This window comes from Ursus americanus, chromosome 2 (genome assembly GCF_024610735.1).
Source record: "Ursus americanus isolate L20-20 chromosome 2, mUrsAme1.1.p, whole genome shotgun sequence".
Lineage (NCBI taxonomy): Eukaryota > Metazoa > Chordata > Mammalia > Carnivora > Ursidae > Ursus > Ursus americanus.
Genome location: NC_142128.1, coordinates 43,312,834 through 43,337,334, shown reverse-complemented (window position 1 = coordinate 43,337,334; position 24,501 = coordinate 43,312,834). Strand labels below are relative to the sequence as shown.

General features: G+C 48.8%; 1 protein-coding gene and 1 pseudogene across 1 annotated transcript; one reads left to right on the top strand and one right to left on the bottom strand.

Annotated features, from left to right (window-relative positions):
• Positions 1–2,806: 2,806 nt before the first annotated feature.
• FCRL2 (Fc receptor like 2) lies at positions 2,807–20,238 on the top strand. The gene is made up of 14 exons (XM_087865858.1): positions 2,807–2,837; positions 4,268–4,288; positions 4,609–4,687; positions 4,853–5,044; positions 6,854–7,224; positions 8,092–8,376; positions 9,602–9,889; positions 10,262–10,540; positions 10,851–10,967; positions 15,437–15,464; positions 16,166–16,251; positions 16,473–16,538; positions 17,803–17,834; positions 17,923–20,238. The coding sequence occupies exons 1-14, from the start codon at positions 2,807–2,809 to the stop codon at positions 17,965–17,967; spliced, it is 1,920 nt and encodes a 639-aa protein (XP_087721984.1). The 3' UTR covers positions 17,968–20,238.
• A 3,661-nt stretch (positions 20,239–23,899) lies between these two features.
• LOC148110561 (large ribosomal subunit protein eL21 pseudogene) lies at positions 23,900–24,325 on the bottom strand (annotated as a pseudogene).
• Positions 24,326–24,501: the final 176 nt, after the last annotated feature.

Genomic DNA, 24,501 nt, shown 5'->3' with positions numbered 1-24,501 from the left:
AAACATTAGCACCTCCAAAAGGGTGTATCTCCTACCCTGGACACATGATTTCTAGGTCGAGCCCCATTCAACAAGGACCTATCACGTTGCTCAAGATAATTATAGTAGCAACTGAAATTATTACTGTAACTGCTCCCACATGAGGATGATGGCGGTGACTTAGGACCATGTCCACTGCCACATATGCAGCAATTCCTGTGGGAAGTGATTGCGTACATTGTGACATTTAACTCTGTCATTGCGGCCTTGCAGCCCCAAATTCAACCACATACATCCAGAGATCTCGGAAGTTGACCAGCCTCATTTTCTCGTTGTGGCTATCCTGGTAATCAACTTCCTCAAATGAGAGATGGTATTTATTGTGTTGTGAGTTCTAGTTCATGAAGAGTCTGTTTGTGTCTGTCTCAATCCTGACACACCCCACCTTGGCATTGCATCTTGTGTCCCTTCCAAGACACTGAACAGAGTTGACAAGGACACTGTCGCCCCGCATCTGACACAGTACCCTAGTGTATGCTGCCACATGCGGAATGTCCAAGTCAAGGGTCTACCTGGTCAGTCCCAGAGGCTTTCGTGTCTCTAGGTAACTCTGCTTCTCTCTGGCACCTGTGACTCCATCTTGCTGGTGGCCCAGTATCCTGGCACAAGGAGTGTTTGTATCTCTCACTTTGGCCAATGCACCCCCACCCTACAGTTTCACTTCCACCACTGTAACCTTGAACTTGAAGTTCCTTTGTCCTCCAACGAACCGCTGAGCTCCTTGTCTCTGGCTGCAGCCCCTACTTTGCATCTGAGTTTAGGTGGGCCTGCAAGTTGTGTCCGTCCACGTGTAAATGTCTGCCATCTGTCAGGTTGGAACACCACCCGGATGGAACATGCCGGTCACCTTAAGAACACACTGCCACCCCAGTGGCCCACCTACCCACTGTGGCCTCTCATTTCTCTTCCCCTGAATCACTCACTTTCACAGAAACCGCACCCCTACCATGGGAAAAAGCGAATTCTCAACTCAAGAGCCACGTGCCCATACAGGACAGAAAGAAACCACAAATATTTAGAAAAATCTGCTCAGATGTCTATGAAAAACCAATACCTACCATCAGCTCTTCCTCTACCTTTTGCTTACGCCTTTTTCTGTATTTTTTTCTTTAATTCACCATCCTCCGTCAGAATCCTGTGCCGTCCTGACTGGGCAGGACGAGGAGGAGCCACAGGCCACCTAGAAGCCCTTCCAGAGGCCAGGGCTTGACGAGAAGCTCAGTGAGCAGCTCTGGTCCCAGGGAGAGAAACACTTAACCTCTTCCAAACACAAGTAAACCATTTGCCCGTGCAGAAACGTAAAGTAGCATTGCTTGACACACTTTGAGGTGAGAGAGGCTAAAAAAAGCTGGGTCTTCTTTTTTATGAATCTTTTAGAAATATATAAATAACATGTGTTTATTGTAAGAACGAACACTAGAACACAGTGATAAGCAAAAAGAGGAAAATAAAAACCACCTTTAATGACATGAGTCAGATATAATCACACTAACACGTGGGTGGGTGTTTATTGTCCCACACATTTTTTTTTAAATTGGGTAATTGGTGGGGAGGATGGAGTGCAGCAGAGAAACTGCATTCGGGAGCTCTTTTTTCCTTAACAGTATATCGTGAACAAGTTTTATTGCTATTAAATATTCTACAGAATCATTTTAATGGCTGCTTGAGAGTACACTGTTTGACATATAATTTATTTTGTAATTGCTTTTTTGGGTATTTTTAGCACTTTCTTTCTACACTACTCTAAGCGAGACTTTGATGATACGAAGAATGACACCATTTATGTCCATCAGCGTTTCCCGAAGAAAAGCTATGTTTACGGGGAGCGACAATGTTAAGTATTCACCTGAGAAGATGGCACTGAGTCTATGATTCAACTCACGATCAGTCAGTCCCCAGGTTACAAATACCTATGACTTTATGATTTAAAGTTTCATGCTACAAACAGTCCACAAAGGCAACACGTATCTGTCTGTTCAGCCTGCCCGAGTGGACTGTTACATACAGCGCTCACGGGGACCACATCTAATCAGAACGGGAGTGATCACAGAATTTGGGGATGTGTGCTCTGGAAGTTGCAGCTGCACTGGGAGCAGCATGCCGTCCAAAGAGCAACATGGACTCGAACTATGGAAGAGGACAATGTTTTCAATGATACAGAGCACGTGTTTTGAATCTTAGCAACATCCCGTGCTAGAAGGCTAGATATGGATTGAAGAAAACATCACCCAGGAACCCTGAGTGGCTGCACCAATGGCCCTGCTACCCTAAGGAACACAGAAGCATTATATATCCTGGTAAGATCCGACAGCATTTGAGAGCCAGGCTGTGGAACAGGGCTGCCTGAGTTTGACTCCTGGCTGTCACTACTGGAAAGTGACCGTGCTGATCTTGGTCCATTACTTGCCTTCCCTGCTGCCTGTTTCCCCAACTGTGTGAAGGGGATCGTGCAGACTGCAGAAGCTTGCTCAGGATATCAAATAACCCTGTGAGCGTAAGGCACTTAGAACTGTGTCCAACTCATGAATAGCTGTGTGTAAAGTGTTAACTGTCGTCAGGGTCAAGAGGAGGAGTTTCTTTGGCACCTAGACGACTATCTTCATTCTCACAGCGCCAATAGGAAAGAAGACAGTGGCAGGACATTGACAAGCCCTTCCACTTCCCTTTTTTACTAACAAAACTCACTTTGAAAGGTAGTTTCCATTCCCTGCACACAGACCCCCGCAGGTGGCCGAGGGAACATCTTGGATAGCTGAACCAGGTCCTCATGCTGCTGTGGTCACTGCTGGTCATCTTTGGTGAGTCCAATAATTTGACTTAGGACTGAGGTGGCAGGAGATGAGGTCCCAGCTTCCGAAAGCCCTGAGGGTTTATCAGAGCCCGGGGACCAGTGGGAATGCTCAGGTCTCTGCTTCCAAGCAGTGGGCTCTGGGCAAGTCAGCCTGCAACACATCCTCGTCCGTAATGTTCAAGGTCGGCTACTTCGCCGTTCCTGGGTTATGAGTTCCTGCTCTGATATCTTAGATAATTCATAGAGTAATATGTTCTCATAATAGTTTTCATAATTTCAACATTTACTACTTCTCCATGAGAACTATTTAGACAGTTATCTCCAGGGTGGGGTTCAGAGATGCATGGACTCCCTTTGCTCAGGCTCCTCTATTGAGCCTCGGGCTACCAGGACAGGAGAGCTACTACAGGGAAAGGAGATTCCTTTCTCTACGTTCAGGAGGCACTAAACCAACATTTGTTAATGAGTAAAAGGACTCTCACATAAAATATGGTCAGAGAAAAGGAATCCATTCAAGGTGGGTTTGTCTTTCAAAACTGTGTGTGCTGGTCTCAGCCCACCAATAAGCAAGGCTGTGGCTGAACCAGCCCTCGTGGGTCTTATCATGCCTGCAAGACACCCTTCAGTAAAAACCATCAGGAAACTTCGGAAAACTAAAGTTTATTACTTACGGAGCCTGGAAACTACACAGCACCTCTAGGACCACATAGCGAGGTTGTGGGGAGAAGACAGTGTGGGTCTGGGGTTCTGCTCTTATTGGAGTGGAGACTGGGGCCCCACTGGTTTCACAGGCTCACTCTTTGCTGGTGAATTAAAACAAATGAAAGGGAATTTAAAGAGAAGAGAATAAACCAAGTAGCCCACATGGTCAATTATGGAAATCAACCAAGATCTCCAAAACCAAGGCACCTCAGAGCTGGGGAGGTGGCCCGGCTCTTCGTCTAGTCTGATGGCTTCGGCGTGAGGGGATCACAGTCTTCTGTGGATGCCTCGGCATCAAAGCTCCGGTCAGGCACAAAGTCGGACCGAGAAAAATCCCCAGCCGTCAGGGTTTACACTACAAACTCTGCCTGGGTATTTCCTGATGAGCTCTTAGTGACGTGGGATACCGTGTAGCAGACGCACGGCGCGCAGGGGCTTGGCGGGGACAGGGGAAGGACGAGGAAATGAGAGAATCCCTGAACACCCGGCGTCCATCTGTGGGATGTGCCCCGGGTTCTCCCTTCTATCAAGGGAGGGGTTTGCACCTGCCTGTGATTGTAACATGCGTGGGGCCAGTTGGTGCTTGAGGGAGAGCGTGTTGTTGGTAATGATGGAGCAGAGGAACAGAAAAGGGGGTGCTGGGGACTTCGGGGGTGGTTTAGCGGAGTGATGGAAAGGTCTGCACTGTAAGGCCAAACGCTCCGGGCTAACCTCCGGTTTTTGATCCCCTCACAGCTCCCGTCAGCGAGGAGGCAGGTGAGTCATCTACACCCTTGCTGTTTCCAGGGTCTGGTTTGTCCGCCGCCAAGGTCCTGCAGAGAGGGACGAGGATGGGCCGGGGAGATGACCCAGTGTCACGGCTCCCCTGGGCCAACCCGCCTCAAGACCAGTCGGCTTGGCTGGGGGAGCACCGCCTGCCCGGCCTGCCCCGGTGGAGTCCGCTCAGCGTCCAGTCCCAGCTGTAGGGGGAGCGGCATCCGGAAGAGGGTGTGCAGGCTGGACAGCCGGCCCGTGGGGGTGGAAGGAAGGTTCTCCGGGCCCTGGGGCCATAACTCCTCCATGAGGTCGGGCTGAAGGTCCTCGCAGCTGTGACAACAGCGGTTCTCCGGGGAACGCGGCCAAGAGCGCGTGCGTGGTCAGCAGGGCGCTTGCGTGGTCAGCAGAGTGCGTGCGTGGTCAGCAGGGCGCGTGCGTGGTCAGGAGGGCGCTGCCCTGTCGTTGCTGCTCCCACTCTTGGGGGTCCATCGGTGCGTCGTCCTGCGGAGGTCAGGGAGTGTCTCTGCAACGTCTGCTGTGAGGCCCGAACCGTCCTTGCTGCAGGAGAGCTGCCGTGGGCCACGCTGCAGGGCGGGCACACTTTCTGTCCCCACACGGGCTGCTGAGCGGCTCCCAGGTCGTGCTCCGCCGGTCCGGGGTCCACGGCACTGCTGAATTCTGCGGGCGCTCGCACCTGGGCCGCCTTCCCAACGTTGGGACTGCAGCTTATCTCACCTCGCTCTTCTCACCAGGCGAGTACAGAGCACGGATTTTATTCCACACGTACACGAGGCTGGACTGCGTCTAGAGAGGTGGAGGCTTGTCCCCGTGCCTCGCCTGCACCAGTCACCCAGCGGAGGGGCCCTTGGGGCTCCAAGGCGCTGTCCTGGGAGCACAGACCTCCACTCTCCTTTCACGGCGAGACGTGGATGCAACAGGGATGCCAGGGGCCGCTCCAGGAGCTCGGGCCAGAGCCTGTTCAGGGGCAGGACCCACCCCTTGCGCTCACGCGGCACCATGAATGGGCCTTGGCGACAGACTCACAGGCTCACGTAGTTGGCGTGGTCCCGAGCCCGAGACACGGCCCCTCAGGCGCTTCCTCCGTGGCCTCTCTAACCCTGACGCAGAATGCTCGCCCCTCCCCCGGCAGCATTCTCCCTGGGAATTTTTCCAGTTTCTGGACGAAGTCTGTACTAGTGGTTTAAAAATCAGCCTAATTATAAGTCCCACAGCCGCGTCCCCGGGGGATCGAGTCTCCATCAGTGAAGGAGGGCGAAAATCTTGAATTAGCTAATTGTTTCTGTAATCCACCTTTTCTGCCCCTCCAATTTCATTTTTTTATAACCCAGATTGTCCCCCTGATGTCCAACAGGTAAATCTGGTTCTCTGCCTGGAACAGTCATGAACATGTTTTCCAAACATCGTGATTCTGAATTGCATGAGTGTCCTGTGCCGTCTGGCTCTGGTTCTGCAGGGGTGTTTGGGAGGTACTTGGTCCCTCCTGTGGCTGACCTCTGCTTCCCTAGCTACCTCCAGATTCTGGTCGTCATGCCACCAGGGAACAGGGGCAGGGAGATTTTTGATTGAGATGTAACTTAGTTCCTCACCTTGAGGTCAAAATCCTCCATTACGACCCCAAAAGGCAATGCAAATGTCCCAGACACAGAAGGTAGTCTGGTACCGTAAATAAGTGAAGTCACAGGGTGGAATCTGCGACAGACGGTCCCAGGGGAGGACATTTATTTTTGGCAATGACTCTTGGCAATGACGGTCAATCCCCTAAGAGCTGAACCCTGAATGAAAGCTCCCTTCCACCTAATTACACATGGAATGGGAGGGGAAGTGTTTGGAAACTAGTCAGGTGGAAAGTTCCGAGGTTTGAGATACTGGATCTTGTTCCAGTCACCAGTTTACTCCCCAGATATCCAGGGCCCTTGGCAGCTTCCTCTGGCCAGGCAAGCAGAAGACGAACAATATGAAGTTAGAGCACAGTGTCGTGCCTGCAAAGGCTGGATCACAGCAGAGGGGGTGAGAAAGCAACGTGTCCCCGAGGACAGCGGTCCCCCGTGTGTGGTCGCCAATAGAGCTAAGCAGGAGGAACTTCACTCCTGTAGCCATGTAAAAAATTAGGTTTGCTTTGACGGTCCCTGCCATGGACTCCATGTTTGAGTCCTCACCCCCAAACCCCTATGTTGAAACCCTAACCCCAAGAGGATGGTATCTGGGGGTGGGGCCCTTGGAGGTAATAAGGTCATGGAGGTGGCGTCCTCATGATGGGATGAGTGCCCTTAGAAAACGAGGCCAGAGAGCTAGCAAGTGAAAAGACACAAGAAGCAGCCGTCTCCAACGGGCAAGAGCAGCCTCGCCAGAACCTGACTATGCGGGCAGCTTGATCTTAGACTTCAGCCTCCAGAACTGTGAGGAATGAATGTCTGTTGTTGCAAAGACACTCGGCTTATGGTATTTTGTTACAACAGCTCATGCTGACTCAGATACCCCTCAGGAAAAAAGAGGACGTAGCCCTGAGTAGGTAAGGCGGGCTTGGAACCTCCGTGTTGCCCGAAGGGAAGGGGCTGTGCTGCCAAGAGCCCAGGAAGGGGTCGGGCATCTGGGCTCTCTGCAGACAGGCAGAGACGCAGAAATCCAGCCCCTCACACCCTCTCTTGCAGACTGGCTGACCCTCCAGGCTCCCTCTGTTGTCTTCGAAGGAGACAGCATCGATCTGATGTGCCAGAAGAAAAAGGGCTGGAGGGAAATCGAGACTATGGCATACTACAAAGATGGAGAAAAGTTACATTTTTCAAATGAAGTCTCTAGCTTTTCCATCTCACACGCAGCTCTGAGTGACAGTGGCAACTACCACTGTTCTGCTACTGCTGGAAAATTCGTCTTTCCTAAGTCAGGAGATTCAAGAAGCGTCAGGATTGAAGTCCAAGGTAAAACCTTCCCTCCAGTGGGAGCCCGGCTGGACAAAACTGGTCAGAGTAGGGTGGGTCCCTGGAGGAAACACCTGCCCCACACCACATGTGAACCAGAGTCCTGTGGTTGGACCGCAGGAGGGAGTCGTGATAGGTGACATGTCTGGTCTGAATGTCTGGTTTGCTGGGGTTGCTTTTGAGCAGGAACTGATGAGATTTTGGAATATAGGTGAGGTTCAGTGGGGTGGAGTCTGGAGCCGACGATCTTGAGACGTCTTTGGTGCAAAATAGTGGTTTATTAAAGCAGGAGGACAGGACCGGTGGGCAGAAAGAGCTGCTGCCCCGGGTAGTGAAGGGTGGCTGGTTATATACTATGGGGTTGGGGGAGGTAAGGAAAAAGGGAGGTTGAGAAAATACTTTCATATGTTAAAGAAAACTCACAGGACACAAGGCCTTGCTATTGTCAAGTTAAGGTTGTTTACCCCTCTAGCAAGGAATTAACATGAAGATAGTTGGGAACTTCCTGGAGGAAAGTTACACTGTGCATGCTTCAAGTATCCATCAATAGGCTGCAGGTTACAAAGACATTTAATTGTATCTAAATTCCCTTCCCGAAGCTAGGTTACTGCTAGAAATGCTTTGTTCTTGTAGACTGCTAAGACATTTGTAAACTGAGGGAGACTCAAGTCTTGCAGGATTGTGGTGTCTATAGGTTAACTATTTCTTTGTCCTTTAGGGCAGTCAGGAGTGCCTGAGGAATGTCACATCCCATTTGGGGGGGGGGAGTTGCGGGGTGTCAGTTTGATTTGTCCTCAGCTTGCCTTCTGTTCCCTCATCAGAACCATCCATCTCACTGTTTGGGGTACTTGTAATCCTTCTCTCTAGAGCTGTTTCCATGCCCTGTGCTCACGGTCAGCCCCTTCTGGCCCATCGAGGGGAGCCCAGTGACCCTGACCTGTAAGACCCAGCCTTCTCCACAGAGGTCAAATGCTGAGCTCCGATTTTGCTTCTTCAGAGATGGCAGAGCCCTGGGGTCCAGCTGGAGCAGCTCCCCAGAGCTCCGGGTCCCCGCCATGTGGTCGGAGGACTCAGGGTCCTACTGGTGCCAGGCAGAGACAGTGACTCCCAGGGTCAGAAAACAGAGCCTCCAATCCCAGATTCACGTGCAGAGTAAGTATCAGTGGGTCCGGGCGTGGGAAAAACAAGAGACCGGCAGCTTCACTTCCAGCAGCTCGTCTTTTGGGTTCTCTTGCAATTCCCATCTTTGTGGAAAGTGGGATGTGAGCTAGAGATGGGCATTTCATAAAAATAACAAATGGGCAGAGCTCCTGTTAAAGAACAGAACCCAATGGAGTAAATGTGACGATGGAATTGACTTTATTAAGAATTCCTGAATCAGCAGGAACCCAGCCAGCAAGCAGAGATGATCAGAGGAGTTGTAGGAAATGCATGTTTTTGTAGGCATCAGGTGGGGAAGGGGGTTATTAGCAAAATAAAAGAGAGGATTTCTTCAGGCCAGGACATCTTTTGGGGAGGAGGAAACTGCAAGGTTTTTTTGGTTTTTGTGTTATGCAGATGACCTCATTAGTGTGGATCAGGAAATTTCAGATTGACTTTTAGAAGGTCACATTCCCAGGATGGGCTGAAACTGTAATTAAGTCTTGGTTTGCTGTCAGTGGGGGACAAATACTACATTTTGGGCTTTTTTCCTTTTTTTTTTAAATACTCCTCATAATCGTTCTCTTCTCATTAAAGTCGTATCCATCAGCCCTGTCTTCCCTGATCACTTCGTGCCTTAGTGTTTAGGAGTGGGTTGGGACTTTACCCAGCAAGGCGCCGGCCCCCCAGCGGATCTGCAGATGGCCCCCGATGCTGGCTTGCGACACAAGCTGGTTCATTAGACGGCACCATGGTGCTCCAGCGTCGGGGGTAAAGGAAGCATCAGAGAAAGCAGAAATCTGAGTGAACCAAGCGGCCAGAGGAGGGGGTGTAATTCATGTGGACCCTTGAAACTGGGAATAATGGAGGAATTGTTATTGATATTGTTAATGGAAACAGTGGCTTTTCCGAGGTAGGACTGGTGCTACCAGTGACCCCTTCATTCTGTGCAGAAGGCACCACTTTGCACAGCAGCTCCTCCCCCCAGAAATGTTTTCCTGTCCATGGGGCCGATGACCCGTCACACATTCCGTAGTGATCCCATGAAATTAGGCAGATGGGGCTTGAGACAGGCAGCATCTGCACCCACATCACCACGGATTCCCTTTGTGTACTTAAAATGGATTGCAGGAGCCCCACGCGTATTCCCACTTGAAACATTAGAGTGAAGCCGGTCACGCCTGGTCCCAGAGTCCTCCGAAGTCTGCTTCTCACCTGTCATCTTCCGTCTGTTTAGGAGTGCCTGTCTCTAACATAAGCCTCCAGATCTGGGCTCCCAGGGGCCCGGTGATCGAAGGAGGGAATCTGGTACTCCTCTGCTCGGTGGCCAAAGGCACAGGAAACATCACATTCTCCTGGCACAGAGATGCCACAGGAACCAGTGTGGGAAGGAAGACCCAGCGTTCCCTGTCCGCGGAGCTGGAGGTCCCAGCCGTGCGGCAGCGCGATGCCGGCCGCTATTACTGCAGAGCTGACAACGGCCACGACCCCATCCAGAGCAAGGTGCTGCATATCCATGTGAGAAGTGAGTTGCACTCTGAGTCCTCCCAGACAGAAACCCCAGAGCCAGGGCCGCGGTACCAGGAGTCACGTGCCAGGGGTCTGGGCCGTGGAGCACCAACAGTAACTGGAGGGTGGGTCACCCTGCAAGTTAGACGGCGGACGTCCTTCTTTCCATGGAAGAGAATATAAAGGGGGCTGGGCTGGCATTAGAAAAACACAAGCTGAGAATGACAAATGACCGTGTACCCCAGACTTGGTATTCCCCCAAATTTCTAAAGACATTGTTGAGAATCTTAGAGACACACAATGGCCCTTCACTGAGGTCCTGGTCTGGGGGTCTGTGTGCCTACTGGGGCCTCACAAGCCCTCTCTGCCGGCCCCCTGTCTCCCTCAGGTCCAGTGTCACGCCCCGTCCTCACCCTTGGGGAGCCGGGGGCCCGGGCTGTGGTGGGGGACATGGTGGAGCTTCGCTGTGAGGCCCAGAGCGGCTCTCCCCCGATCCTGTACCGGTTTTATCATGAGAATGTCACTCTGGGGAACATCTCGGCCCCCTCTGGAGGAGGAGCGTCCTTCAACCTCTCTCTAACCGCAGAACATTCTGGAAACTACTCCTGTGAGGTGAACAACGACCTGGGGGCCCAGCGCAGCGAGGTGGTGCCACTCACTGTCACAGGTGGGTTGATGGTCCCTGGATACAGGAGCATTACCATTAATGGCTCTGCCCCGGCAGTCTTCATTGGTACCATACTGGGGTTTTGGAAGGTAGGTGGGGGTCCAGGTGATGTCTACTGTGTGTGGCAGGTTGGAGAAGGTGATCTCAGCGCCTGGCTGCTTCTCTTCTCTCCACACCAACCTGGGAAGTACACATTGTACTTACATAATGTTGCATGAATTTATATTAACCACTCCTCAGAGTGTTGGACAAGGATTCCAGGACCCAAGCCTTGGCCCTCTAAGGCTGACGCACTGGTGTCTTCCCTCAGGGACCGATGGCTACAGAAGAGACCATGTCACGGCCAGAGTTCTTGGGGTGCTGTGTGGTGGCCTCGGTTTCATCACTGTGGCTCTGCTGTTTTATTACTGGTCCCACAAGATATCAGGTTGGTTATCTGCCATCTGTTTTGATTGCCCTTTATTACTGCCAACTTTTCCATTACTGATATAGATTGGATTTGACAAAAAGAAAGAAAGAAAACCTCCCCAAGTCTGATTAATTCTTTTTATATTTCATGATTTTCTAAGGTTTCATGCAGCGGGCAATGCGGCCGTATTCCTCGTTTAGAATATGTCAGGTCCCCTTGCGTGTGGATTAAAACCGTTAACAGTCCTTCATGATTGCCTTTCACATAAAAATGTCCAATTATTACATCATTTAATAACCTTCAATAGACATAATCAGTTTATATACAGTGGAGTGAAACATAATAAGTACTGGATTTAAAGGAATGAAAACAAGTTAGTACATTTTCTTTTTTATCACTTTCTTATTAGTTACCTACTCACGGCAAGAGCAGTGACTCCTCTTTGAATTCTTGGGTGTCTCACATGGGTCACGTGGGACATCGGCACGCACACATGGTGGCTGGCAATGGCTGGAGAAAGGGACCTCGACGGGGGCTCTCAGCCAGAGCACACGCACTACCTCTCCGTGTGGCCTGAACGCCCTCGCGGCAGGATGCCCGCAGGGCAGTCACAGGTTTTCCATGCCGGCTTCTGCTTCAAAAATAGGCAAATCTGCAACGTCTTTTTCCAGCGAATTCCAGATGACTCGCTTTCATCGGGTCCCTAACACACTTGCCCAGATGCAAGGGGAGGGAGCACAGTTTCCACCTCCACATGGAAGTTTCAGTGTCAAAGAATTTGCAGCCATATTTTTAAAAATTCCACACAAACCGCTACACATTCCAGTCCATGCGTCCCCACCCCACCAGACCTCCTGAAGCTCCGGCCCCTGGGCCACCCTGTCTGGACTTGGCCAGTGCCCCACAGGACCATCCTCTGTCCCGGAGCCTCTCCGCTCTCTAACCTGGCCCCAGTAGTTCTTCTTATCCTATCACCTCTTCAACACTGTAGACCTCTATCAGTATTTTGTCCAATATTTCCAGTTCTCAGAAGAAAGGTCTATTCAATTTCTTCTTTTGTCATCACTGGAAGCATGAAATCACCACCTTCGCTAACCAACACCCCCATAAAGCTGCTGGGTTTTCAGCAAGATCGTTTCTCTATTATCTGTAAAACCAGGAATTTTGAGGTCTCCTCCAAGTGATATCTCATACTGATCCCTACTAGTATTCTGCTAGCCAAGACGTGTTACCAATGAGCAATGATTGCATCTGTTACGTATGGCAAGCTTACACATATTATCTGTAATTATAAAAAATAATTTTTAAGTGTGTAGTATGGTCCAGGTTTAACAATCCTGGGGAAGTTAGTGGGCTGCCTTGTTCACACAGCCACTAGAACACAGAGCTAAGACAGAGTCCACGCTGGCCTGGCCACAAAGCCTCAAGCCTGCCTCTCCTCTGGCAGGTTTCCCCCGTGTCCCCCCCATTCAGTGAGGTGTCATTTATTAATCTCTAAGATACAGGACAAGCACGGGGCACAACAGAAATGCAAGATAAACTTTTAAGCTCTTGCAAAATGGTTCCTTAGACCTATCAACGACCCCCAGGTAAAAGAAATTTTGGAAAATCACCAAACGGTGAAACTGTCATTCAGTTTTTTCAAGTCCAATGGAAGTTATATTTTTTTAAACAGACCAAGGAATTGTGATATTGTTTTTTTCTTTCATTATAGTTTTTAATTGATAAAAATATGTAAATATAAGGAGAGAGGTTCTTTGTTAACATAAAATAATTTCTGATTCATCCACGGTGATGAATTCTCTCACTTTTCATCTACATACCAATATACTATTGCTCCTTTCAAATATAGAAACAGTCTACAAAGCAGTAAAACATTTACTTTCTCTTTTTCAATTCTTACGCAAATTATTTTTTCATGTCTAATTATATGCCTAAGGGCCTCTGGTATCTTATGTGGATAAGCTTGTCTGGTTCCTGTTTTTGAGGGAAACTTTTCTAGTATTTCTCTGCTATGTAACATATTCAAATATGAAGTTCCAGCATTCTTATTTTATTAAGACTATTAAGATGATTTCTCAGAAACAACTTTTAATTTTTGCTAATACCTCATTAGTATCTTTGAAGATAACCGTGTTATTTCTTTTTCAGCTATTTAATCAACTAATTATATTATACCAGAATACCTAATATTGACTAATGTTGGCATTCTAGATAAACGTCCAATGTTAGTGATGCATTTTTAACATTAGCATTCTTTTGAAGTTTTTTTTTTCATTAATAGTAATGTGCGCCGTTTGCCAGGTTTGTTGTTATTGTGATTTTTTTTTCGGGGGGGGGGTGTTTGTACTCACCATTACAGAGGAAGCTCGACATTTTCCTTCTTTTTTATGTCTTATGTGTTCTGGGATAGTTTGCATGGCAAAGTAATTCTCTGTTTTCTCAAGATTTCGTGGCGCTCCCCTGTGGAAACGGCCTGGTGGGTTTTGGGGGAGCCGGTCTTTGGCAGGTGTCGCTATCCCTGCTCTTGTAACTAATCTTGTGAGAGGCGCTACTGTTGCTCGGTGACACCCAGCCCTCCTTTACGTCTGGACACATGGACAGTTGCGTTTCCCTTTCTCCTTGAAGCGAGATGCAGCCAGTGAAAGGCCGGCAGAAGCCGCTTGCATTGCTTGCTGTCAGAAGCATTTACCAGCGAGACGCTGATGTCCCGATGCCCTTCCCGTGCGCTCGTGCTCATGCAAACACATGCTGGGTTGACAGTGTCGCCAGATGGTGTGGCCTCCAGCGGCAGCCTCGGTCCCTGAGCGACTCGGTCCCCTAGCGACAGAACCCCCCGCAGATTTTTGACAGGTCTGCGACACAAGTGGGGAATTTACAAAGCTTTGCTGCTGTGAGCCCCTGCAAACCGAGATTGGTCTGTTAGGGACCAGAACACACTCCGTCCTGACTGCCACACTCTGTTCACAGTTTCTTTATCTTCTGGGGAATCTTCCTAGAAGATCCTCTGTCTTAGCCAGGGTTCCCAGTTTGCTTACTTGGAATCATGAGGTGCTGTCCTGTGATTCCCCCAGCCTCCCTGTGGAGGCTCGTGTTCCCCCGCGCCTTCTCCTTTCCCGTTCGTGAATGGCTTCGAAAAAGGGAGTATCCACCCTTTTGATTAAAAAGTGAAGCTGCTAGAATGATTTATTTGATCTACCAATTTGCTTTCTAATTCTGAAATTTCTGCTTTTCTTTAAGGTGCTGCATTCTGTTCGTTAGTCTTACTCTTTAGAAAAAATGGACATTTAATATATTTGCTTTCCTTTGTCTTATGTATTTATATAGGTACTTAGTAGCTTAAGACTTAGTTTCCTTAAATGTATATGTTAGAGACCTATCTAGATTTCTTCACAGTTTTGTTATGAATTTCCAGTTACACTAAGATCAGAGAAGATCGTTTATCCCGTATTCATTTTTTAGAATATTTTTGAAGTTTTCTTTGGGAGCCAAGATATCATCAATTTTTGTTACTGTTCAAAACTGCTTAGGAAGTAGAGCAAAGTCCATTGTAAAAATAATTTGTTCAGGAAGGAGTTGCTAGAATCACATACACCGATTTCGAACTGTTCGAAGATGTGCATCCCTCACCGTATGGTTGAGTGACTGTCTGGCTTGGTGGAAAGTCCTGAGGTCCTTCTTCCTTTCCTTGAAGAAAATGAGTTAGTTCTTGCTCCTCTAACACTGTCTCCAAAACCCCTGAACAAGTTGGAGTGCTGGCTGTATTACCAGCAGCATTTTCATGATTGCAGAGCTGTATCTACACTGAACGCGCTCTGAGCGGGTTATAAATGCTCGGTGGGAGACACGTGAGCACATCCCCAAGTGCAACACGGCTCCTGAGACTGATCCTGTCCCTCGTAGTGGCCTCTGCTCCCATCCATGGGGACTTGTCCCCTGAGCAGTTAGTTGAAGGACCAGGGAAGGGCTCCTTGACCACGGGTGAGTCAGCTGACACATCCATGCTGCTGGGCTGTGTTCCTTGTTCTGTATCTCTCTGTAAAGCCAGTGGTGCAAAGGAGAACCCAGTGGGTCTTATGCATGTCAACGTCAAGCCTGACCCCAAGACCATGCTTTAGAGTGGGGGTTGCAAATATCAAAACATGGAGAAAGTGGGAATGGTCTGCCTAAACAAGGAGAGCAGTAAAGTCATCAGCAGTTAGCATCTAGTTTGCGATAATTGACACAGCAATAAAAAAATCCAAGAACAGTGACCCATGCCCGTGGGGTTTGCCATTTGAAGTGGCTTGTCAGATCCACGGGGAAAAATAATGGACTGTCCAACTCTCAGGGCTGGAGAAAATAAGTAGTCATCAGGACACAATACAACCGGATCCCTACTCTGAATCTTACATCCTACCAGTGACGACACGTGGGTAAGTCAGGGGAGAGTTTCAAGAGGTGAAGACATCTCCCCTAAAATGAATGTTCCTTCATCTGCTTTTCAGGGGAACGCCCTGCCACTCATGCAGCCAGGTGAGAACTTTCCCTGTTCAAAATAGGAACTCGAGAGACCTTCCTCATTCACGATTTTCAACTCTTGCTGCTCCTTCTGCTTGCACGGGTCACACAGCGTCTTTCTATGATACGCCGCCATGTCTGTATCCATTACATTTATGCTGTCAGGGTGCTGTCTCGGGGTGGCCCACGTGACAAGGTGGTGTCTTGCAGAGAATTCAGGATTTCTAAGTTACTTTACTACTCACATATTCAAGATTATTTATGGGTCTGAAAATATGCATAAAATGGAGTTTATTTCCACGGGGGACATATTGTCTTATGGAGAATATACGACACACACAATATACAAAAGAGAGAGATAAATTGATGAGAAAGAAGCAGATGAAGTTCTAGGAAAGCTTATAAGAGAAAAAATTAAACCTGAGGCAATATCATTCTCTTATTTATAACTTTTGAAAAAGCTAAAGATGAGGAATAGAACATTTTTGCCAGATCAGGTTGGCTCTCCTATTAAGAAAGAACTTTGTGATTCTGTGGCCTGTCTCTGGCTGCCCACCTGAAAGACCACAGCCCGAGAGTCTAGACGAAGGGCCATCAGATCACCCAAGCCAAGTGCCATGTCTGCATGGCTTCTCCCACACTCTCCCCACCCTGCCTCCTCTCCGTTCTCGCTCTTGCCCTGGACACTGTCATGTGGTTAGTTTGCTTTCCCTCAGAGATGCTTCCAGGGCAAGCCCTCAGGAGTCCGCCCACTCCAGCTCACACCCAGACCCTGAAGAGCTGCAGCCGGAGTATGTCAATGGTGAGTCTCCCCAGGGACTGTGGCTGTGGCGGGGAGGGAAGAGAAAGCAGGTGAAAAAAACCATGAGGTGGTCTGCATGAGGCCCAATCTCAATAAATAAATGACCCTCAGAACCATGCTGGGGTTGGGAGGGTAGTCGCAAAGCAGGGGACTGGGAAGGCACATCTGAAGTTTGAACCCTAGTCCACGGACACCTACGAACCATTGTCTTTTCCCTGCAGTGGGCCCTCTCGATATGGATGTGGTTTATTCCCGGGTGTGGATCATGCAGCCCCCGGAAGACGCCGGTGAGAAACTGCAGAGTGGTTCACGTTAGATGCATCTTCCCAAGAAAGGGGCAGCACGGGTGCAATAGAGGCTCTCGTACGTCCTTTGACCTTGACATGCAGTCTATAGCTCCAAGAGTCGTTGGTTCTCTGCAGGCTGCAGTGGTACAGCTGTAAGCAAGAGGGAGCAAGCGATATTTGCAGGCAGGTTCTCGTGGAGAAGCTGACTTCCAAAACGAAACAGACAATGAGGAAGAATCTGGGTTACAAGGCAAAGGGATAAAACCAAATCAGTGGAGAATATCTGAAGTACGGTATGTAAAGTCCAGGAGGAACTGTCCCAGTTGAGAAGGGTCATTGCCAGGCCCCTTTGAAAGGACTGCAGTCTGGAGATGCCATGGGAGGGGTCACCGAACACATCGGCCTCGTCTAGAGAATTTGCCCTTGGACGTGTAGCCTTGCAAGGACTGAGTCTGCACTTCTTCAGCAGTGCGGAGCCGTGTCCTTCCAGCTGCAGCTCCAGTGCCCTTAACGCCGCAGCCTTCCACCAGGCCCTTTGCTCTGGGCTCCTGGCTGCTTCTGCTGGAGCCACGGGCCACTGGCAGCTTGGCGGGTTTCCCGGGAAAGGGTCACCCAGCCGCGCTCCTCTGAGCCACGGAAGCTGGGTCCTCGGCCAGCCTTGCTTACAGCTGTACCACTGCAGCCTGCAGAGAACCAACGACCCTGTCATTCCCCTTCCCTGCCTGGGACCAGCCCAGCAAAGCTGAGAAGCTGCAGTCATGTCCACTGCCCGCTCATCCTCCAGGCCCCCCAGGGGTTCACGCGTTGCCGAGGGCGGGAGGGGGATTGAATTCCACTCTTCCCACCTGGAATGAGGGGAGAAGGAAGCAGCCGGCATGCCCTCAAGCTGCCCCTGACTCGGGGTCTCCCCTCCTTTCTCCGTGTGTCCCGCTCCCGTCCGCGTAGTGCACGAACGGCCTGTGTGTGTTCTCTGCAGGGCGTAAAGGGATGACAGCAGGGTGAGCCCGGACACGGTATTGTCAACACTCCACGGAAATGGCATCAGAGAGAGGAAAGGTTTTGTTTAACAAGGGCTGGTGGAGGGCTTAGAGCTTGGGTGGTCTTAGGACTGCGGAGTGGACAACATTAAGGCATGGATTTTACAGAAGAACAGGAGAAGCTGGAAACCACACGTTAACCGTCGCCATCTTGTGCCCTGGGGCCCTGTCAGGAGTGAGGTCTAAGTGGAAACCCAAGAGCTCAGGAATATTTTTTTTCTCCACAGCAAACACCAGGAGGCCAGTTCTGGAGAACGAGGTGAGCTGGCCTCCTGGAGAGGTCCTTCCCCATCTTGTCCCCCAGCAGCCATGTTCCTTCTCTTCCTTCACCTGTGCCTCTCTCCCAGGACTCCCATGTCATCTACTCTGACGTGAAGGAGACGGAACCCTAGGAGCAACTGGGGGGCAGAACACCAACAAGGATGGAACAGCACCAAGGGCTGCAAAACACTATACAAATGCCCAACCCTCATGACATCTCACGGACAGAATGTGGTCCAGGGGCTGAGCAGGTCAGCTGGGTCACCGTGTTGGTTCTCATCGTGTTCTTTCCCAATGTCTTCTTCCATTCATTCAATATTTATTGAACTGCTACTGCATCCCAGACGCTGTGGGGGGATTATCTTTGTTATCATCTCTTTAAAAAATTTTTGAATTTAAATTCAATTTAGTTAACATATAGTGTATTATTCGTTTCAGAGGTAGCGTTTAGTGATCCATCAGCTGCATATAATACCCAGTGCTCATTCCATCACGTGCCCTCCTTAATGCCCATCACCCAGTTAGCCCACCCCCCCACCCACCTCCCCTCCAGCAGCCCTCAGTTTGTTTCCTAGAGTTAAGACTCTCTTATGCTTTGTCTCCCTCTCTGTTTTTATCGTATTTTATTTCCTTCCCTTTCTCTATGGTCCTCTGTTTTGTTTCTTAAATTCCACACATGAGTGAGAGCATGTGGTATTTCCTTCCATGTTCAAAGACTTGAGGAAGAATAATGAACACAAGAGACAAGCTTTCACCGACATCTGCTCTGAGGTGATATGAACAGAATCCATTTCTGACCTGCTCTTTGTCTTCCAAACGGGATTCATTGTCTTTTGTCTCCACAGAGAGACATCTCAGGGTTTAAATAAACCCTGTCTTGCTCTTGTGAGAACTTTAGGGCTGAGTTTGTGGGAAGGAACAGCGGCGTGGGCCAGCTTGCCATATTTATCCATTCTGGAATGCTTGGCTCATACATTGATCCACATTGATTTACGAGTAGCAAGGGTCTGTGTGTCCTCTTGAAATGCTAAATGTTTTACATTCATTGGCACCGTCACGTAAGGAGGAAGATCACAGCCTTCGGGATCCCCTGCCTAGGGTAGAGTCCCAACCCCACCCCCACGATCGTGTCGTCTGGAGCAAACTACTTAACCTCTGTGTGCCTCTGTTTCTTCATCTTTAAATGGGGACAACCATTTGTTAAATATTCAAAAATCACATAGAATAACGTCCGGCATAAAATTAGCACTAAATAAGTATTCATTACATAAAATATGCACAATGATCACTTAGCCTCAAAATTAGTACAAAAAAGTTCAAAAAGTTGAGTAATGAGAATTCCTAACAAAAAGACTATAAAATACAACTAGCAGAATTGTTAACACTTTGATTAACGTCTTGTATAATCCACTCCCCTGCTAAAGGTAGGTCACCAATGGGAAGGACAGAGGTGACCGTGGGCTTGGGTTTGGTCATTGATCTACACAGAGATAATTTGGAATGTTTTACCAACCATACACAACAAATTTGAAGTTTATCAGAAAAAAATAAATAATTTGGAATAGTTACAATTATTATTTACAGTTTTATATTGAAATAATTATATACCGTTGGCAAGACCACCTAACTTCTGAGCTCCAAGCATCAGGGACTGAGAGTTAGCATATCCCAACAATCTAATTGTTACAGGGTGAGGTAATCTCAGCCCTATGGTTAAAGCTAGTACCGCCTTAGCAGTGCCCAACCCCTCCTAGCTGTTCTTTACACCCAACCATCCTAGCGGATACTCGCACTGTCGTTATTAATAATAACCCTGGCATAAAAACTTCTAGGGGAACATATCAAAACTGCATATAGGAACATAGGTAACCTGATGTTCTGCTCAGCCTCCCACTAAGCCATCCCAAATCACCCTTATCCATCACAAGTTACTTATCTACCTGTTTCTGGCTTGCGAGACTGGTGGGAAATTATAGGCAATCAAGACTCCTTCCTTGTTACCGAGGTCTGTTCCGATGGCTAAGTAGCCAGTGGCCACTCCGATCCATATGGGGACAGTCTAAGAGCTGACGCTTTACGCTCCTCTTGTCCACACACTTCACATGCATGTGTATGACCCGAATATTCTGCAGTCTGAGGGCTACCACCTGAAGCTGAAAGAAGCCACAAAACCTGTGGATTTTAATATATAAGATAATGTATCTTCACCGTAGAAAATTCAGAAATACAGACAACGAAAGAGGCAACTACTAAACTCACTCATACTTCCATCACTCAGACAATTGTACTGTTATTTCAATATCTATCAGCCAGAGCTATTTTCTGTGGATGAGCTCCCATGTACATAAACCCGTGATTCTAAAGGAATAATAACTGTAGCCTGTTTTTATTTATTTTTTTAAATGGTGATGTTTTCATGCCATTAAATGTTTGAAGATCTTTGTGGTGTTGCTTGGTATGTTTGGATAAATAGTAACTGATTTTGAAAATATCTTACTTGAGGGCCATTAGCATATTGACAACTACTCACCATGATAAACAGTGTTGCAATGAATATCCTTGCTTCTAACTCAACATTTTGGGGAGTAATACAGTTTAGAGAGATTTAAACCTATTACTCTACTCAAAGTCAGACAATAACTTGGCAGGATTTCTCCAGAGAGCTTGAGCGGTTGTGGGAAGCGTCCCTCAGCTTACTGTGTGCTATTTTCACAACCCAGACATGAAGGAGAACAATCTCCATTGCCCGTGCCATCTATGTGAGGAAGCAGAGCTCAAACCCTGGAGGAGTCTTGCTTCCTTGCTTTCTTTTCATACAAAACATCCTGAAGAGCAGCCTCTGGTTCCTGCCTCCCGTGATGCTTGCGAGACCCCCTCGGGCCAGAGTCTCCTGTCCAGAGGCTGAGTCAGGAGGACCACTAGGTGCTCGGGGCTGCAGGTATGTGGGGAGTGGGACAATAGGAATGAGATGGGGAAGCAAGAGGGTGAAGACCCAGCATGTGGGCATCCCTGGGGGCTTTGTAGGGTCCAAGCCTCTGGCCAACGCCTGGCAGCCAGGCCAGGTCTCCATACCCAGTCCCGATCTTTGGGAAGATTCTAGTTTCCGAGAGTGTATAGAAGTGGTACGTCTCAATTTCTATCAGGAAAAATGAAAGTCCCTCTTTGTGATGAATTTCTGTTCTGTTCATATGGGAAACTTTGTAAATGATGTAACTGGGATTTTTTTTCACTACTAAACCCCTTTTCCCCCTTTGTGCGTGTAAAGTGAAGAATGAGATGCTGAGCAGTGGGGAAGACGCAGCCTGTGGGGAGACGTGGGGAGCGGGAAGGCCAAGAGGACGGGAAGGGGAAGAGAGGAAGAGTGGAGTGGGGCGGAGGCCTGGGCATGCCGGGGCAGCAGAGCCGTGCTCAGGCTGGGCCACAGGCCCTGGGCTCCCTGGGCCCTGCACCTGCTGCCCTGGGCAGCGAGCCCTGGGGTAGTTTCCCTGCTGCTCCATCTCGTGGGCTCTGAGAAACGCTGTCCTTGTGGCCAGTTCAGGAGACACAGATTCTGTCCCCAACAGCCGAGGTTGAGGCCTGCTCCTCGTGCAGGCCCCAGGCCCCTGCTGGCACGTGCCATCTGCAGGGTGGACAGAGGCCAGTCGGCTGTCTGAAGCTCTCTGACTCTTGTCCCTTTCTATCGCGGCTCATCCCTGGTGCTCTCTGGCCCGGCTCTAGCTCACACACCTCTCTGTTTCACCAGCATTTCATTTGGTTTGGTTTTTTCCCCATTAAAAACTTTCCATTTGTGCTTGAGATGGCTTCAGGCTCTTCCTCCTAATCCGTACCTTAGAAATACATAAACAAGAGGAAGGTTGTTGCCTATTAAAACCTTACATGAACCATCATAAATATGGGACACAGATGCAGGGAAGCAGAAGCCGCTCGGGGAGGAAGAGGTGGACTGGAGGGCAGAGCGCTCTCTGGATGAGACCTTTGCTCCCCAGCATTGTTGCCAAGGGATCCCTGCCCGACCCCGTGGGGCCCTGGTCCCGCCAGCAGGGTCCAGGCCCCACAGGAGCTCAGCCGTCGTGGGCCGCGTGTTTAACAGTAGGTGCCCGTGAGCCGCTGGACGCCCGAGAATTCCCATCTCCCACCGCCACTCACAGCCCTGGGACTGTGACCATCATGGAGAGGGGCAGAGACGTCCTTGGGACAGAACGGTGACCAGGGCAGAAGCACCGAGACATGCACCGTGGGTGGGCGAGCGGGGAAGGACACGGCGGGCGCCATCCCCTCCACGCCCCCCAAACACATCAAACCGTGCACAGCTCGAGATGCCAAGTCAAGACCATAAACATGGAAATTAGAAAAGTCAGAATAAGTAAGTGGCAGGTGGGGGAGTTTGCACAAGGAACAATACCGAGGAGCAAGAGAGTCACCTGGAAGATCAGGGGCACTCCCCTGGAAATACCGAAACGGGTAGAGAGACGCAAAGTCAAAGGAAAGTGGGCTGGGTGCTGGCTGCGCGGTGTGGCCGTGTGTAACGTCCCTGCTACCGGCACAGATAAAAGAGGAGACAAGCTGGGGAAAAATAACCGAGGGTCTCACATGAGCAGAGAAAAGGAAGACTTCACAGCGGAAGTGTCATAGTTCGCGAGCTGAGTAGATCGCGAGAGGCAAACAGCACAGCTGAGGAGTGACAGAGACCAAGGGGCAATTCCGAAATGTTCCAGAGGGTAAAACATTGTCTGTAAGTCACAGCAATTAGACTGATTTCCGACTTCCTCACAATAGCAATGAACACGAGAAGTCAATGGAAAATAATATTTTCAAGGTGGAACCTGTCATTTCATACCTAGCTGCCCTTTCCTTGAACTCTGAGGATGACTCTGACCATCTCTGGTGTGATGGGCCTCGGTATTTTATACACACGGCACATACACACCCCACGCGTACATACCATGCACGCACACCACACAGACACACACACACACACCCCGTGGACACGCCCGCCCACACACACCTGAAAATACTCTTAGAGGAAGTGCTCCATTGAGCCAAAAAATACATTCAGAGATATGCCAGAAGATATGGAAAGTATGCTTGAGTAATTAAATAGTAAAATGTTGTTTGTTTATTTTTGATTAATTCAAAGCACATTTATTAAATGCTTACCGTGTGCCAGGCCCTAAGAGTGTGAAGTTTACTAAAACACAGTCTCTAACCTCAGGTCTAATGGGGAAGACAGAAGTTTTTGAAAATTATAAAAACCCACAAGAAAAACCAACATGCCTGTCGTGTGTTTGTCCCCACGACAGGGGATCAGATAGAAGGGATTTTATTCTGCATCCCAAATCAGGAGCAAGCTCTCTCCCCTGGTTCCAAGCACTTTCATTCTTCTCCTGAAAACACTTGCTTCAGAGAAGGTCCACCTAGGACACTCAGGGTGGACAAAGGACAGGCAGGGATTCACCAACTGAACAAAGAAAGTGCAGATATTTCAGGCAAAGGCAAGTGCAAAGGCACTGGGGCCAGAAAGAGCAGTTCCAATAAAAACATTTTCCCAGTCACTAGAGGGCCATGTATGAAAACAGTAACAGGAAATGGCGATGAAAACAATTTAGTAGGGACTGGGGTGCTGTGAAGGATCTATTTTTAAGTAGCAGCCTTCAAAGGAAGGTCCTTCTGCTTCAAACACAGCTGTTTAAGACAGGACACAATTATGAGCCCTCAGCTTTCTCTGAGACTGCCTGTAATACAGCAGATAACCTGCCATTTATTTTTAAAATTCTTTTTTCTTGGTGATTTAGAGGGACTATTTTCAAACTACTAGAAATATTTTATAAGTAATATCTGGCAGTTTCCTAACCAATTGAGTATATTCTGTTGCACAATAAACCACTTCACATCTTTCAGCAAGAAAAAAAATCCCACTAAATTTGAATAAAGACATCACCCAATGAATTAGGACACAAGCAAAGTCTGCTTTAAATATTTCTTTGGGGAAGGGGACACCACATTTCTACTCAACTAAGAGAAACAGTTTCATAGTCTTGACATCTTTTATTTTTTTTACACTCATCATGCCATGAATCCGTAGGGAATGGGTTCCCGCTGCTCAGGCTCCTTTCCAGGGTTCTCACAGGGTGTGTCTCTGGGTAGGACGGGCTGGCACGGCCGTGGGACCCAAGTACCTTTCTCTTTGGCTTCCTTTTCTTTCTGATCGTTCTCCTTCACACGCTTCAGGAAGCTAGCTCGGCCCTTTGAGTGCTTACTACCCTCACTGCGTGCATTAATTCTCTTGGCGGGAATCTTGCCCTTTGCTTGTGTGTTCACAGCAATGCCCACAGCATGCTGGGTGACGCTGCAGACTCTTCCAGATCTTTCTTGTGGATTCACACGTACGTGGCCCAAGGAACCACTCCACGTTTTCTGAGAGGCTTAGAGAGGCTGTAGCAGGTGCCTCTCCTCTTTCCCTTTGTGTTGGTCATTTTGGCAAATTACTGGAAGATGCTGGTTCTGGCTGAAATCTTGTTGCTTAAATAAGCAATTGCTGAATCATAGAAAAAATAGAATAAAATTTTAAATTCTATTACTGAAACTCTAGACTCTGATAGCACCATGGAAGGGTGGGAAGGAGTTGTTTCAAAAAATATAAGTGAGTGTCATTAGTCATCTTAGTA

Bases quoted from the DNA above. Each gene is read 5' to 3' on its own strand.
- FCRL2 (XM_087865858.1), top strand. From the start codon at position 2,807: ATGCTGCTGTGGTCACTGCTGGTCATCTTTG. The intron at 4,688-4,852 runs GTCAGCAGAGTG...TCCTTGCTGCAG, and splicing joins GTCAGCAGGGCGCTTGCGTG to GAGAGCTGCCGTGGGCCACG. The intron at 7,225-8,091 runs GTAAAACCTTCC...CCTTCTCTCTAG, and splicing joins CGTCAGGATTGAAGTCCAAG to AGCTGTTTCCATGCCCTGTG.